Source organism: Pogona vitticeps, chromosome 6, assembly GCF_051106095.1.
Source record: "Pogona vitticeps strain Pit_001003342236 chromosome 6, PviZW2.1, whole genome shotgun sequence".
NCBI classification, from domain to species: Eukaryota; Metazoa; Chordata; class Lepidosauria; order Squamata; family Agamidae; genus Pogona; species Pogona vitticeps.
Genome location: NC_135788.1, coordinates 11,063,106 through 11,079,898, shown reverse-complemented (window position 1 = coordinate 11,079,898; position 16,793 = coordinate 11,063,106). Strand labels below are relative to the sequence as shown.

The 16,793-nt window shown below is 43.0% G+C and overlaps 1 protein-coding gene across 4 annotated transcripts in view; it reads left to right on the top strand.

Annotated features, from left to right (window-relative positions):
- The first annotated feature begins 1,216 nt into the window (after nucleotides 1-1,216).
- The window catches only part of DIP2C (DIP2 acetate--CoA ligase C (putative)), a 308,258-nt gene continuing 292,681 nt past the window's right edge, over nucleotides 1,217-16,793 (top strand). For all 4 annotated transcript variants that reach the window (XM_073002910.2, XM_073002909.2, XM_073002908.2 and 1 more), the window contains exon 1: nucleotides 1,217-1,441. In XM_073002910.2, the coding sequence (XP_072859011.1) occupies nucleotides 1,357-1,441 (85 nt within the window). In that variant the 5' untranslated portion in view covers nucleotides 1,217-1,356. The remainder of the gene's footprint in view (nucleotides 1,442-16,793) is intronic.

The window sequence follows — 16,793 nt, the reverse complement described above, 5'->3', positions numbered from 1 at the left end:
TCAAAGTGGTACAACTAGATAGTGCAGATACATCCATAAGCGGCAGCAGGCTAGACATCCAGGAAAGAAATGATGGCCGAGAAATGTGGCCACAACCTATTTTGTTTTATATTTTAAGCTCTCTCTGTGTGTGTGTGGGGGGGTCGTGTCCACAATAATCTCAGGAAAGCCGGCCTTCCCGTCTTTCCCCTCTCAGCCCCTGGGTGAGCGGGAGGCAAAACCTCCTCCCCATCATGGGGTGCTCACTTCACACGTTCCCCCAAGCTGACCCAGACGTTCCCCTCCTTGGGGAGGGAGGGAGAGGGACCTCGGCGAGCCCAGCCAGCCAGCCAGCCAGCAGGGGCGGCGCGGCGTGGCGGGGAGGGGGCGTCCCTGGAGGCGCTTGCTCCCGCGCACCCCTAGGGGGCAGCTTGCGCCCGGGCGCGTCACGTGCGCGGTGACAGAAACAGCGGCGGCGGCGGCGGCCCCAGAACCGGCGGCCCCCGCCAGCGCCGCAATCTTTTTCCCCCTTCTTCTTCTTTCGCTGCCGCAGCCGCGCAGCCCAGGGTGGAGCGAGGAAGGGCGCGCGCGCGTGCGCTGCGCTCTCGCGGATTGTGCGCGAGCCGGGTTGGGTGTGGGGGGGGAAAGAGAGAGAAAAAGAGAGAAGGGTTTCGCCGCGCCCCCCCCCCTGCGAAAGGCTCGCCAGGCGGAGCAGGAGAAGGAAGAGCAGGGAGGAGGAGGAGGAGGAGAAGAGGAGGAGGTGGTGGCGGCGGCGGCGGCAAGGATGATGATAATAGTAGCAGCAAGAACAGCAGCAGCAGCAGCAGCCACCATGGCGGGGCTCCACTAGAAGCAGCGAAGGAGGCGAGGCGAGCGCGAAGGGAGCGCTTGCCCTCAGCGTTCACTCCTCGGAGCTTTTCCCCCTCCTTTTCCACCCGGAGCCGGGCGTGGAAGGAACTCCTTGCCTTTGCGCGCCCCTGAAGCCTCGCCGCCGGGGACGCGGGGCCCTCGGACGGACGCGGCGAGCCCGGCGGTCGGGGGGAAAGTGAGGGGCTTCGGCTGGCCTTTCTGGTGGCTTTCCTTTCCGCCCGCCTTGCTTTGATTTCTCTCCTCTCCCGCCCGTCCCCCCCCCCCCCACTATCACCACCACCAGCACCTCTCTCTCGGTTTCTCCTTGAGCTCGGCGGGTGCGCCGCTTGGGCGAACAAAGAGGCGCCCCCCCCCACACACACACACCCGACACGGCGCAGAGCGAGCGAGCGAAGGGAGGAAAGGGCGCCAGGCGGCGGCGAAGGCAAGGCGAGCCCCCGGCGCGGCCGTGGGAGGAGAGGAAGGAAGGAAGGCGCGAGCGAGGGAGGCGACCTCCTCGGCCCGAGCATGGCGGATCGCAGCCTCGAGAGCCTCTCGCTGCCGCTGGAGGTGAGAGCGCGGCTGGCCGAGCTCGAGCTGGAACTGTCGGAAGGTAAGGCGGCGGCGGCGGGTCCGCGTGCGCCCTCCTCGCCCTCCTCTGCGCCCCGGGATGGGCTGAGGACCGAAGGGTCGAGGAGGGGAAGGAGCCTGAGATTTATTTTTTTTGGGGGGGGGGGGTTGTCTTTGCAACCGGGGGAGGGGGTGGGGAGGAGAGGAGGAAGAAGAGGCGGCGGCGGCGGCGAGGCTTGCAGGGTGGGGTGTGTGCAAGGTTAAGAGGTGTGTGTGCGCGCGCACGAGCCTGACTCTGCCTGTGCGTGCGCCTGGGGAGTGCAAAGTGTATGTGTGTGTTTGTGGGGGGGGAAGCATCCAGCAGCATCTCAAGTAGGGGCGATCCTTGGAAGATGGATGTCCAGCCCCCCCTCCCCCCCTCCCCCCTCCCCGCAGTGTGTAACCCCCCCCCCCCCGCCTGGCTTGGCCACCCCTTTGGTGTGTATGGATTCGGCGTGTCGCCGTTTGCGTCTTGTGGGTGTCAGTCCCTCCTGGTATGTGTGTGTGTGACACAGCCTAGGAAATGGTGTGTATGCGTGTGTGGAAGGAGGAAGGGAGGAGAATTTTGAAAAAAAAACCGGCTGAGATTCCTCCTCCTTCTTTCCCTCCTTCCTCTCCTCTTTTCTCCTTGGAGGAAAAATGCTGCATCTATTGCTCTTGCCTCTTTTTTTTGAGGGGTGGGTGGGTGAGTTTCTTAGGAAACTGGTTATTATTCCTGCCATTTCGCGGAGGGGGTGTGGGGAGAAAGCTCATCGATCCTTCATGGCGCCTGTTGTCTCCTTTCCCCCAGTACCGTTTGGGTTGGCTGGCTCTGAAATTTCTATGGGTTGTTGTGTTCAGTTCGTGATAAATGTACATCTTTCTCCTCCTCCATTTCTCTCTCTCTCTCTCTCTCTTGCTATTCTTCCTGCCGTGGTGGGAGAAAGAGAGATAGAAGAAGGGGGGGGGCTGCCTTTTCTCTGTTGCCCCCACTCCCCGTTTGTTTTTTTGGCAGGAGAGCTGCTGCTCCAGCCTTGCATGCTTTATAACAGAGGATGGAAAAATCTTTAGGGCTGGGCTTACAAGGACTTCCACGCTGCCAAGAAAATGCAGTCTCTCTCTCTAAAACAAAAAAAGAAAAACACAAACATATTCAGTCTTCCACCCGTTTCCCCTACCTCTCCAATGCTGTTGAATGTATCGGTGACATAATGCAATACCCATAATTTGAGTTTAGATATTCCCTATCTAATCAGGTTTCTGATGTTGTCCGTTTTGTTTTATCAGTTGATTTTTTAAAAAAAAATAAATATTTTAGGAAAGAATGATGGAGGCTTTTAGGATGGTTTTCATTTCATATTAAATCACTGAGGATTAATTTTTATTATTTTTATGGAAGACGTTGTACTTCTTCCAATGGTTCGGTCCATTCTGATGTTCCAGGAAGTTCCTACTTGGCAAAGGGGAATTGTGCAATTTTCCTGGGATTGTTTTCTTCCCCCCCCCCTCCCCTCATTTGGATAATAAAAAAGAAAGAAACTGAAGCAGGCGAAACCATGCAGTCTAATTATGTAGTGCCCTGCTGGCCTTTTTATATATGCATCTCAGATTCCTTCATTTGTTGCTGACTTGAACCTATGTGTCCAGATGCCACCCACATTTTCCATATGCTTACATGAGTTTCCTTTTCTGATCCATATTTCTCTGGCTGGAGTCAGAATATGTCTCTGGTGTGAGCTGTTTTAAGCCGCTAAGAAAAGAATGGTGATGGTTCTTGGTGATGTCTTGTATTTCTGAAAAAACACCGTTCTTTCTTTTTCTCTCTCTTTCTTTCTTGAAGGTTATGTTTGAAAGAAAAAAGGGAGAAAAGAAGAATGGGTTGGGCTCAATCAAAAGAGATACTGTATCCCCCTCCCTTTCTGCTTTCTTTCGCTGTGTATTTTTTTAAAATGCTTGTAACGGTTTCATGAAGGCTTCTAGCCAGAAAGTAAAATGCACTCATGTCAGTTCCATTAGCAGGGAGGAGCTGGTGTTGACATTGTATTTTTCTTTTTAACACTTTCAGGGGGAGGAAGAGGAAGCCCAAGGACCAAGCCCGTGTGTGTGAGATCGGGAGTTTTCCCTGTTGCATTCCTTAATGAACTGTGCCTTTTGCTAGAGCTGCAAAATTCTCTCGACTGTAGGAAGGGTTAAAGCAATATTGACGTATTCAGGCTTTCTGCACATCGATCTGGCCTTTTCTGAGCTAACAGGGAGAGGCAAGGATGATGGCTACAATGTGGTGAACGTACTGCTAAATGCCCAGAAGAGCATGTGTATGTTTTCACACAGTGTCACATGCAAATGTATGTGAATCTACATATGTATACAGGAGCATATTGTTAAGTTGACACGATTTCAGCACCTTTGTAACCCCTCTGGTTTGTACATCCCATATGCCATTTTCTCCACGCAGCAGAATCACAGATTGTTACTTAGAAATAAGGGCTAATGTGTGTTCAGTCATAGGGAAATCAAGGTGTGAATGTGATTAGCTGTTAGCAGACAGTCCAGTCCAATGGATGGCATTCACACCTAAAAGAGCTGTGGACTCCTCTATGTATTTTTATTCAGCAGTAAGTCTTAATATGCTGAAGAGGGCTTACTCCTACCTAAGGAAATATGCTTAGAATTCACTTTTCTATTTCATATGGGGTGATGAAGCGGAGTGACTCTTCTGCTCCTTGGTGATTTATTTTTCTTTCTGAGGGACTTTACAGAACTGTTATGCAAAATAGTAATAAAATCTCAACAGCTGGAAGTGTTTTCAAAGGAAATCTTTATGATGCCCTTGCTGAGGTCCATTGAATAAATGCTACTGATGTTCAAATTGAAGAATTACAGCATAATCCTAATTGTTTTGAGAGGTTTTAGAGCTATAGAAGAAAAATAAAAATTTAAATACGTATTTACTCAGAAGTCAGTATTTATTGACTGAGAACCATCTGCAGTCTCACTTGTAAGTAAATCCCGCTGAAGTCATTTGGACTTTGCTTCAGTGGATGACATTTTTGCTTCACACAGTAGATGATCCCACTAGAGTAGGCCTGTTGAATTAGTGGGGATTTGGTGAGGCAACTCATCTGCAAGTTCATTGATTAACTCACAGCTAGAGTAGGCCCATTTGAATCAGTGGAATTTACAGTGGAACAAATCTCAACAAATGAATGGGCCTGCTCCAGTGCAGCTTGCTATGCTAACCAATAGGATTTCAGCCATTGTAAATATTCTTGGGTCTAGAGTGCAAGACTGTTTTCCTGCTTATACAAAGAGCACAAAAAGATAATGATTTGTCAGTTTATTATTTTTATTCTGCGTTCCCTCTGGTGAGCTCATGGTAGCCTATTTTCACAAGAGCCCTTGAAGACACAGGTCAGACTGACAGATTTATTTATTTATTTAATTTATACCCCGCCTATCTGGTCGGTGAGGACCACTCTAGGCGGCTAACAACAATAAAATACAGTAACAGATTTGACTGGCCCACGATCTTCCAGTGAGTTCCATGGCTCCGATGGGATTAGAAGCTGAATATTGTAATTGCTAGATCATACTGCCTTTGTAAAAAGAAAAATTGAGCATCCACATGGTCAAGTGTTCTTTGTAGTAACTGAAAATCTTGGGTACTTCTGAAACATCTATGTATGTCTTTGTCTTGTGCAGTTGACCCCTAAATTATAGTAACAGCGTTAAAATGTATTAAAATGGATATCGTTAGTATCTATCGGAATAGACACAGTGCTACACAGTGTCACATATTTGTAGGCATGTTGGATTTGTTTAAAACTTGCAAATCCATTCTGCTCCTTCAAGAAATAAAACAGATTCTCTGTGTGGTTTTGTTGTTGTTGTTTTGGTTTTTTTTGGGGGGGCTGCAGCTCCCCCGATCACTTGCTGGTTGGCTGTGCCGGCTAAGGCTACGGAGAGGTCACACTGGAACAACACCTGTAGGGCCACATGTTCACCTTGTGCTCGAGTGGCTGAATTAAAGTCTCGAGAGCATCCAGAATGATTTAGAGGGTGCCATATGTGGAAGCAGATGTGGTAGTTAGATGGGGCAGAAATCTTTTAAGCTTAAGTACATGCCCAATTAAGGGCTCTGTCTGAGCAAATCTAAAAGTTGGCTGTCTTATTTTACCGGCACAGTTCATTCACTTTGCAGTATCATTTTAATCATCTTGACTCTGGTTCATTGCCTTCCAAGATACAAAAAAAAATGACAACTTTTCTTGTTGTTTGGTGGAAGAATCTTTAGGTATATATACAAGTACTATGGCAGCCATTCAAAACGTACATAAGTTGGCATTGAATGTTGTATTCAGTGAGCAAACAGGCTTAGGAGTAGAGGCACAAGGCTTTTGTTTATATTTTGAGTTACTCAGCAAGACCCTGTGTATAGATTCATAAGCATATTCCACTGGGCTCCATAGGACATACAGTATTATACGTTGTGTCTAGAATTGCAGATTTAGGCATCCAAAGTATTTAAAAAAAATACTTTTGCTTAAATACGCCGGTTTTGGAAGCAATACAAAAGATATAAAAATGTCTGAAACAAATACATAAAACTTGAGTAATAGAGCTCTCATTTACTCATTTAACCTAAAAAGCATAATTAAAACAAACCTTTCATAGAAATTTTCATTGAGTACGTTGGGCTTGGCTTATTCGGCATAGAATGGGCCGCGGGGGAGGGGGGGAGTTGTTTCTCTCTAGGTAATGTTAATCTCTATAATCCTGTGCCAGTAGATGTGCAGGCTGAGGCTCATAGGGTTGCCGTCCGTCAGCATCTGGAAAGTCACCTCATCTCTCCCCGCTTACCATGAATGAGATGAATCACCACTACAAATCTGCTGGCACTTTCCTCAAGATATGTGCTTTAATTGTTTCAGTTGCTGCCGGAAATAATGCCATGGCATAGGTATTCACTCATGTTTATTAAAAAGTAACTGTTAATGACAGAAGACGCATGAGGCACAGGGACAAAATTCCTTGTGCAGCTGCCATTGCTGATATATAATCTCTTACAGAAAATTTCTGATATGTGCCATCCAGTAGGGTGGGCATCTGCCTGAAGTCTCTGTAAACTGTAAAGACTTGAGTCCATTGTGCAAAAGTGATGTTTTGTAAATGCTTCAATATTTTTTTGTAGCAGCAAATCGCTGATTATTACTATTATTAGGAATAAACACACTCCTGCCTCTAATTTCTAGGCTTGAATGCTGTAAACAGGTATATACTCTGCAGCCAAGAAGGAAATTGTTTTGCCCCCCAAAGTGTCTTGGATTGTAGTTCCCCTAATCATCAACCATGGGCTATATTGGCAGGGACTGGTGGAAGTTGAAGTCTAAATGTCTGCAAGACCAGGAATGGCACTTCCTTGCTTTTCAGGAATTGGATGTTGCTGGATTCTACCCTAAGAGATATTTCCCAATCCAGCACCCTCCCCATCTTCATTTCTTCATTCGGGCATTTTCAGAGAGCTTTAAACCAGCCATTTCAATTAACGTGCATCAACATGAATGTCATCATCTTATTAACTCTTGAAAGATGGTCGGTCTGCCTCTGCTATCAGTAAGACTGATTCGTGTAGTACAGTAATTTCCTTTAACAGTTCCTTTTTATGGAGTACCTACTTATAAGGCTCTCTTGGTCTCAAAGAACTGGGACCCAGTTTGCAGTTATTGCATTCCTTATTAATATTTTTAGGCAAAGTTTGAGTTCCTGAGTAGAACAGTGTATACTTTGTGTAAGGACATTCTAGATTGCATAGGTCACATGACATACAGCAGGAACTGGGGAAGACTTTTTGGGGGGGGGGATGAGGGATACAGAATTGCTTCTTGCATAGGTTTTTTATTTGTAAACAGGGTCGTTGAGCCAGGTCTTCTTCCAGCAACTGGGCAGGTACCCTGTGTTTCAAAGTGGAGTAACTACAGATGCCACTAACTCACATTTTTGTGCTTTAAGTCCATGAAATATTACTACTGGAATAGCAAGACATTCCTTGCAGCTTCTAACCAAGTATTTGGTTGACTGTGATTGTTGTTGTATATGAAATACTGTCTTGTGTAGAACTAGCTTTCCTGTCTGCCGTTTGTGGATTGCTTTGATTTTTAAGCAAAAACAAAATAAAAAGAAATAAAGAAATAAAGAAGACAAAAGCATTGTGGCACCTTAAAGACTGACTGCTATATTTTAATGTGAGCTTTCGCAGACACGCCTACTTCTGTAGACCTGAAACTTGTCAATGGACACTCACGTTAAAATGTAGCCATTAGTCTTTAAGGTGCCACAATGTTTTTGTCCTCAATTTTTTATTTTTCTCTTGTTTTTGCCTCATGTGCTAGCACAGACTAATACGGCTAACTCTTATAAAACTACTGCTGTGGAAGGTGTTTTATTCTTAAGTAATACAACTGGGAGCAGTATGTCTGAATTGTTTAACTAACGGGCAGGAGAAGAGGAGAGCTCACTCTGTTTTTTTACTGTATTTCCCTCTTTCTGGACAACAGTGGTGGACCATAGGCCTAGTTTCAAATCCACATTCAAACATTAACTTCTTTGTTATTAGGCCATCTTGTTTAATCTTAGTAAAAATTTGATCTATAGAAGGGAGGCAATGGTAAGCTTACATTGCAATTGGAAACGGGTGATAAAAATAAAGACATTTCAGACAATATTGTTAATGATGGAAAAATGGGTACAGTGTGTTAAATCAATTAAATCCAATTTCTACAGATGAGAATAAACTTTATTGGAACCACATACAATTGCATAACAGTGTGCAAACTTCCGGGCTATCCAGAACACTTTGTCAGGCTGGGTGTTTTTGAACTGCAACTCCCAGAAACCCCAGCCAGCACAGTTGGTGGTGATAGCTTCTGGGAGTTGCAGTCCAAAACTCCTGAGTAACCCAAGGTTAAGAACCAGTGGGCTAAGTGGTTAAAAATAAGCAGGGAAAGAAGTATAATCATAATTGTTAATCTTAGTTGTTAATACGATTAGCAATGTATTCTTAGCAATGTAAAGAATGGTCTGAAAGGATGCAGTGATGTCACACTGCGAAAGGAAAGTACATCTCAGTTGGGCTGAGGCATGAGTGAGAAACTAACTAGGAGAATTTTTCCAAATGGAGAACATGAGAGATATCTCCTACATAAGTAGGGTACATTTTTCCTTCTGTCTAGTCCAGCCTTTAGTTCTTAATTTTTTTTAACGACTGGAGAAAATGATAGAGTTTTAAGCCAGCTCTTGTTTTATGCCATCAAGTCACTTCCAACTTTTGGCAGCCTTAAATTTCAGATTTAGTGAGATATTTAAGGAAAGGTTCACCTTTGCCTACCAAGTTCCTGGGCCCAAGTAGGGATTTGAATCCAGGCCTCCTGAATCTTACTCTACCACTTCATCTGCTACACGACACTGTCTGTGATAAATTAGCTCATAATAACCAGTGGATAACAGTTGTCCTAGGACAACCTATATAAAGCAAGGAACTGAAAGATGTTAAAACAAAGACGACCAGTCTTTGTCCCCAATATGTAAGCCGCCCTAATCTCTCAGATGAGGTGAAACTGTCTCGTGCACTCTAAATGACTTTTCTCAAGGTAAGCACCCAGGCTTACTTTTATGACACCCCTGTGAACTCCAGCGAAATGTTTCTGATCTTTTAAGAGCAGGGAAGATGCCCAAAGGCTCTGCAGCAGTGAGGTGATTTTGATCACATTAGGTGGAAATCAGTCCCGTTGACTTGCTTCTGTGTATCTTTATATTATTTCTTTTCAATGAGGAATTGGGAATACCATATAAATATATAAGTGTGGGACCATATATTCGTTGTTCATTATAAGTCCATGAGAAACATACACCTGCTCATTGAGCTCTCTGAATGGTGCTACAAGCTTGGTAAAGCAGGGAATGCTGTGGATGTAGTATATCTTGATTTCTGTACAGTTTTGGCCTGGAGTCCCCATGGTATTGTTATGCCAAGAATAATCAAATGTGGGCTTCATAATGCTACTATTAGGTGGATTTGTATTTGGTTGATGGGCCTTAGCTAAAGACCTGACATGTGGGGTACTCCAGAGTTGTGTCTTAGGTCCAAGCATTGTTCAACACCTTTACAAATCATTTACAGTGGTGCTTTGCTTGATGATGTTAATTCGTTCCAGCGAAATCGCTGTAGAGCGAAAACATCGTCAAATGAAATAAAAACCCTATTGAAATGCATTGAAAACCGTTCAGTGCATTCCAATGGGCTGAATACCTGCTCGTTCAGTGAAGATTCTCCATACGGCGGCCATTTTCGGTGCCTGTAAAGCGAGGAATCCGTCCTAGAAAACAGCGGGGGACCATTTTCTTCAGCCGGTGGCCATTTTGAAACCTGACGATCAGCTGTTTGCTGATTGTCGTAAAGCGAAAATCAGTTCCTGAAGCAGGGAACCGATCATCGTTAAACAAAAAAACCCATTTAAACCATCGTTTTGCAATCGCAAAAATAATCGTACAGCAATTTCCTCGATAAGCGAGGCAATTGTTAAGCGAGGCAACACTGTATATGAAGGAACAGAAGTGATATCCATCAAATATGTTCATCAGATATGCAACAGACTGAGAGTGGATGATAGCTTTAACAGATTAGAGAACTGGGCCAAAACAGCCAAGCTGCGTTTCAGAAGAGAAAAAAGTCAAATTCTAAATTTAGGCATAAAAAAGGCAAATACACAAATACAAGGTGGGTGACACCTGGCTTCAAGAATATAGAGATCTTAGTAGATTGTAAGTTATACATGAATCTGTAGTGCAAAAAAAAAAGCCACTTGCAAATCTAGGCTGCATTAACAGACATACTGTATAGCATGGAAATCCAGAGTAGTAATAGGGCTGTTCTATTCTGCTTTGATCATACCCCACTTGAAATATTGTGTCCAGTTCTGGGCACCCAAATTTTAAGGAAAATTCCAGCATGCTGGATCATGTGCAGAGGAAGTGACCCAAAGCGGCAGAAGATCTGCAAACCAAGTCACATGAAGAACTGTTGAAATAGTTAAATAGAATACAGTACTGAGAAGTAGTATGACAGCCATTTCAAATATGGGAAGAGTTATTTTATCACGAGAAGAATAAAGATAATAGGATCTGGATTGGTTTGTTCAGATTATTGGAAGTTCAACAGAACACTAGAAAGGATTTTCTGATGGTAAAAGAAGTTTGTGGAATGGACTATCTCAGAAGATGGCAGATTCTCCTCCTTTGGAAGTTGTTCAGCAGAGGTTGCCTGTCCCTCTGACAGTCATGCTGTAGCTGTGGATTACCTGCTTTAGTGCGGGATTGGACTCTGTGATGCTTGGGGTCGCTTCCCGCTCTGCAGTGCTATGATTTTCATGCTTATAAGCCCAGCCACCTGAGCAGGGTTGGGGAAATTCATGGCCCCTCTACATCTGGCTTTTGGGTTTCAAATCCCATCAGTCCAAGCCAGCCTGGCTGTTTGGTGAGAGATAATGGGAGTTAGCAGTTCATCATAATCTGGAGGATTATCCACAGTCCCCACTCCTGATTTAAAGTCCACGCTTTCCACCCTGCTTTTAAAAAGGTGGCTGCGTGTTTGTAGTAGGACTGTAGTTTTTTTTCTAAAATGTATGGTTGTCTGCTGTAAATTTGCATCAAAACCGTGTGAATCCCTATTGATTGATTGATTTGATTTGATTTGATTTGATTTGATTTGATTTGTATCCTTCCCATCTAGACTACGCCTACTCTTTATCTACCTATGTAACATGTGCATTTTTAGCACTTCCTTAATAGCCTGTAAAATGTTCCAGCAATTCAACTGGGATCCTTGTGTGGCTGAAATCCTGTTGTGCACTTCTGCTGGGCATAAATAGTGATGATGTCATCACCAAGCAACATTAATGTTCCCCTCCCCCATCAGATTCCTAGGCTTCCTAGGGATTCCTTTTGCTCTGGAGACGCTTTTGGAGCCTTGGAAGTGGGCAAGGAGTCTTTAATGTTGGGATTTCTCTGCTGGATCACTCTTGGTGGTGCCAGTTAGGCAGTGGGACCCCTGGACACAGTTTTCTAATATTAAAGGCTTCCTCTCACTCCCAGGCTCCTGATGTGTTTTCCAGGGCAAAAAGATTTCTAGAGAGTCTCCAGACCTAAAGTGTGTGTGTGTGGGGGGGAAGAGACAGGAAATTTTAAATCAAAATAAAACAACAATTAATGTTGCTGAGTGATGATGTCATTAATGTTTACATGGTGGAGTTGTACCAGCTGGATTTCAGCCAGTGTTTTGTGGCCTGATGCAAGAGATTTGAATTTGTAAAGTAGCTTTTTTAAAAAGTTTTTTTTTTAGCTTTCTAGCCTTGAGCTAACAGTTCACTGCATTTGTCAACTTGAAGATAAGAGTATGAATTATTGATGCCATGGGAAGTTTCATAAGTGTATATATGTGTGTGTGTGTACATGTGCACACACACATATATAAACACAGTGCCTATAGGAAGAGCAAAAATCAGAAAGTTTGGTAAACCTTTGTAACTTGATGAATATAAGGTTACTTGTTCCAAACTAGATTTTGTAGCTGAAGACTTTACAAGTTCCTATACCAATTTAAGTTGATCTAATAAAAAGTTATTCTGTAACCCACTTAGTATTTTCTTTAGAACCAAGATGGCAGCCATACCATATACAGAATTACGGTTTTGTGCTAAGTTTGTGATTCTTTATACCCTCTGCTGTCTGTCTTTTCATTTCCATTCTAAATAAAGAGAATGGGTTTTTCATCTCTGAAAGCTGTTGTTAGGGTCAAATAAATAGCATTAGATAAATATGCAAGAAGCTATTGTTGCTGTACATCGTGATTCTTGCTCTCTTTTGTTTTGTTTTAAATGTTACCTTTTTAAAATTTTGTGTCTTAAGTGGTTTGCTTCTTTCATGTTGGGCAGTAATCTTCGCTTTGTTAAGCATACAATTGTTGTAGAATACATAAATATTTTAGGGCCAGGGAGCAAAATCTGTTCCCAAAGTGTGCTACATATTTCAGTGAAAATTCCTCTTACCATTTGTTTATTTAATATAGACCTTTTTATACTGGATCTCAGTCATATTCCCAGGGTAGTTCAAAATACGATCGCTTAGCATATGGAGAATATTCAGCTCTCTGAGCTGACCAAAAGACAGAAGCTATGAGAAGAATAGATAAACAAAAAAGCTTACTCAAAAAAGCAGCACCATGGCTGTGCTGAAATGTTTCCTTCTTCCTACTTCCAGTCCTTACTAAATACTGGCAAAACTATGCATGTTCCAAATGATTGTAGATGACAGCTCCCAATACCCTTGACCATTGATCATGCTGTCTGGGTACAAGGGGAGTTGTAGACCATAACATCTGCAGGGCGGAAGATGACAGAAAACTGAGATGGAGGTTCTCCATGATAAAGATGGGATGCCTTAGTGTCATACAAACAAAATAATTTTCATATACAGTGGTGCCTCGCAAGACAAATGCCTCACAGGAAAAAAAAGAACACCTCACAAGACAAATGGTTTTGGCAATGGGGTTGATGACTCGCAAGACGAATGTTTTACATTTTTTGTTCCTGCCTCATGTTTGCTGATTTTTAAATGTTTTTCTATGATGTTTAAAAAGTTAAAGTTTTTTTATTGAAATTGTTGAAATCATCTGCACAATATGTATGGGTTTAAAGAGCACTTAATAAACCCTTTGTAAACCAAATTTGACTTTGTTCTGACTTTTTTTGCCCATAGGAACACATTAATTAGATTTCAATGCATTCCTATGGGAAAACGCGTTTCGCAAGATGAATTTTTTGCAAGACAACATTAACCGCAGAATGAATTAAATTTGTCTTGCAAGGCACCACTCTTATAGGTGAAGCATATTTTGTTTGAAAATCCCCAGTTATTTCTAGACATCAAAACAGCTACTGCATAACTTTCGTCCTTCAGAGGTGTGCCTTAGTGAAGAAATTAGTGTGGATATTCCCTCCCACTTCTTTTTAGGGAAAAAGTTTGGTCAATTTTCATTGTTTTAAGGTCATAAGAAGTTTTTTGTGTTGGAATATCATCCATCTATAAGTTACTGTCTTTTTCTTTTAAAATATCTCCTCACCACCACAAACAGCATTTGGAAAGCCAGAGGGAAGTTAGAAATAATATAAAAATTGTTGGGATCTCATTTTCGTAAGAATTTACCAGTTTACAGTTTGTGAATCTTTACATGAAGGAGACTCGTGTTTGATAGATTTCTGAAATTCACATTCATTTACACACTAGAAACATAAGTTAAATGTATATGCTGTAGGAAGATGCGCTCCAAAATATTTTATCTTAGAAGGAAAAAAAGCTTTTAAAAATACATCCCTTTTGAGAACCACAATATGCATACATTTTCCTATGGACAAAATGTGTTTTTCTCCCTCCCAAGCAATAGAACAAACTTGGGAGAAATGAAATAGTGATAAATCAAGCTTGACAAGCTTGCCTATTCTTAAGCGTGATAGCGGGCGAATGTATCCATCTTTCCTACATACACTGCTTAAATTTCAGATACATCAGTTACTCTGGTGTCAGGCTGTTTTGGTGTAACATATTAGCTGATGCAGCACCATCATATGTGGAAGCGCCTGCATGTGCGCATGACCACACACACTTCAACATACTTTGTTCTCTTGCAGGTGTGTTGTATAGAAAGTAGACTCCATTGTCAGACCTCAAATAAATACATGGGGCACTATGATATTTACTTGGAGATTAATCAGTGCTGAGTTTAATCAAAGATGCCTCAATTTAATTTAGATATTTCTGTTATCCTATTTAAGACAGATTAACCCTCTTGTACTTGTATTATTCTCATACCTGGGCTCTACCTTGTGTGTGGTCTGGTAGTGAACATTGCACATTGAGCAGTCAAGATTCAGTTTAAATATTAGGATGCATGGTCTACCCTAAACATACTTACTAGAAAGTGCAGGCTGGGCCCTACTTCCTAATAAGTATATTTAGGGTAGCAGTTTGAGAGGTAAAGGTAAAGGTTCCCCTTGACAATTTTTGTCCAGTCGTGTTCGACTCTAGGGGGCGGTGCTCATCCCCGTTTCCAAGCCATAGAGCCAGCGTTTGTCCGAAGACAATCTTCCGTGGTCACATGGCCAGTGCGACTTAGACACGGAACGCTGTTATCTTCCCACCGAGGTGGTCCCTATTTATCTACTCGCATTTGCATGCTTTCGAACCACTAGGTTGGCGGGAGCTGGGACAAGCGACGGGCGCTCACTCCGTCGTGTGGATTCGATCTTACGACTGCTTGGTCTTCTGACCCTGCAGCACAGGCTTCTGCGGTTTAGCCCACAGCGCCACCACGTCCCCAGCAGTTTGAGAGAGTTGACTGTATTTCCAGTGCTTTGGAGCTCTGCCTGATAACTTGTCTCCTTCATATGAAGAGCATCTGCAGATGTAACATGACTGTGTATTTTTAAAACATTCTGAATGTGCATTCAGTTGCTAACAAGTCCCATAGCTTTGAATTACATCTCTCATCCTCTCTGCAGAGATTAATTTGTTTGGGATTTATGGGATCGGTTCTTGGGCCCGTGTTGCAGATTGGGTTTTGGCAATTTCTCATTTCTCTTCTCTTTGCTCCTCTTCTTTGGCTCATTAATGTGTCAGAATGTAGTGCTTCATTCCCCATAGGGGAGGAGGAGGGTCTCTGTACACCAGAATACATGCTGTCAGCAAAAATTAGAGAGCTCTCCCAAAAGGTTATGTGGTTGGCAAGCTTCCTTATGCATGCACGCGCGCACACACACGCACACGCACACACACACACAAAATGACCGTATCCACATGTCTGGATGTGCTGACTAGTCAAAGCTAAAGACCTTGGTTGCTTTCCTGTGACAGAACCGCTGCATTTATACCAAAGGACTGTTTTAAGAGTCAAGAGTATGAGTAACCTTATCATCAGATTTTCCACAACCTTATGATCTTGGGATACAAGTTAACATTCTGCCGATTAGTACATTATAATCTTTTAGGAGTTTCCCTAGGCTTTTTGCTGTTTTTCCCTACGAACTGATTGAGGTGGACAAAGGATATCTTCCATAGCAAATTCTCATTCCCCCTCCTTGCTGCTGCGTTAGTGGTCGTTAACCTCTTTGAACACTATTTCGGGTGGGATTGGTACAGGAGAAGTACATACGTAGGAAGCTTCCTTATGTTGGTCCATCTAGCCTGCTGTTGGCAGCTCTGACTGGCAGCAGCAGCTCTGCAGGATTTTAAGTACTAGTCGTCTCCCATCCAAGTGCTGACCAGACCTGACCTTGCTTAGTCTCCAAAACCAGGCAGATGCATGCATTCAGTGTAGTGTGGTGACTGCATGTTTAAAACCTATGTATGCAGCCTTTTCTCTGGTACAGTAGGCCTTGCAGATCTCATTAGACTAGACCAGGAATACCTGAGGATTTTAAAATCATTTTTAAAAAAATCTCTTTTGTTTTTAGATTGGACAACAATTTGATCTATCAGTTCATCTGTGAATGGTATATAAGAATGCTTTGTGTGTATAAGAAAGATAAGTATCTCCAAGCCTGCTCTGTGTGGAAGAGTGATGTCTTTATATGCCATCCACGACATTACTGGTACTTGTGTGAGTTGTAGACAAGTTTGGAAACACATATAGTGTTCCTCAGGTGGGGATAAGGAATACGTGGCCTGCCAGATGTTCTTGGACTTCAACTCTTATCAGCCGTAGCTACCATAGCCTAAGGACTCCCTCAGATGCCCTAGAGCTTGGTAGTGATCTATCTGATTTGTGACTAGTTCAAGGTGTTAAAATGTCATCACATTCTCGAACTCACAGCCATTTATTGGGAGTCATCACCTGAACAATGGCGATTGAAGCCAATTGTGTGAGGAGGAAGCTTTTGATGCCAGCATTTCTTGTATCGTATCGTAACATATAACATATCGTATCATATCGTATTGTATTATATCATATTATATCTGAGAGTGGAGCTGCACTTTTTAAAATTTCATCAGACAACTTAAGGTGTCCAAACACTTTGAGATACTTGTGTAGATTTCCTGGTCCAGATATCAGAATCTGAGATAAGCCATTTTGGACTTGTCATTTTTGCTTTCTAAAAATAATGTGTGATTTCTAGGCTTTGTGATCAAAGCCTAGAAATCTCACATTGTTTAGGACTCCAAGCTCCAGAAGCTGGAAGTAATCTGACAGTTAGTCCAAAAAGATAATTTTCCAGAATTTAAATTATGGAGAGGTACAGTAGCCTCTTGAAATATTCGCTACGAATGTGGGT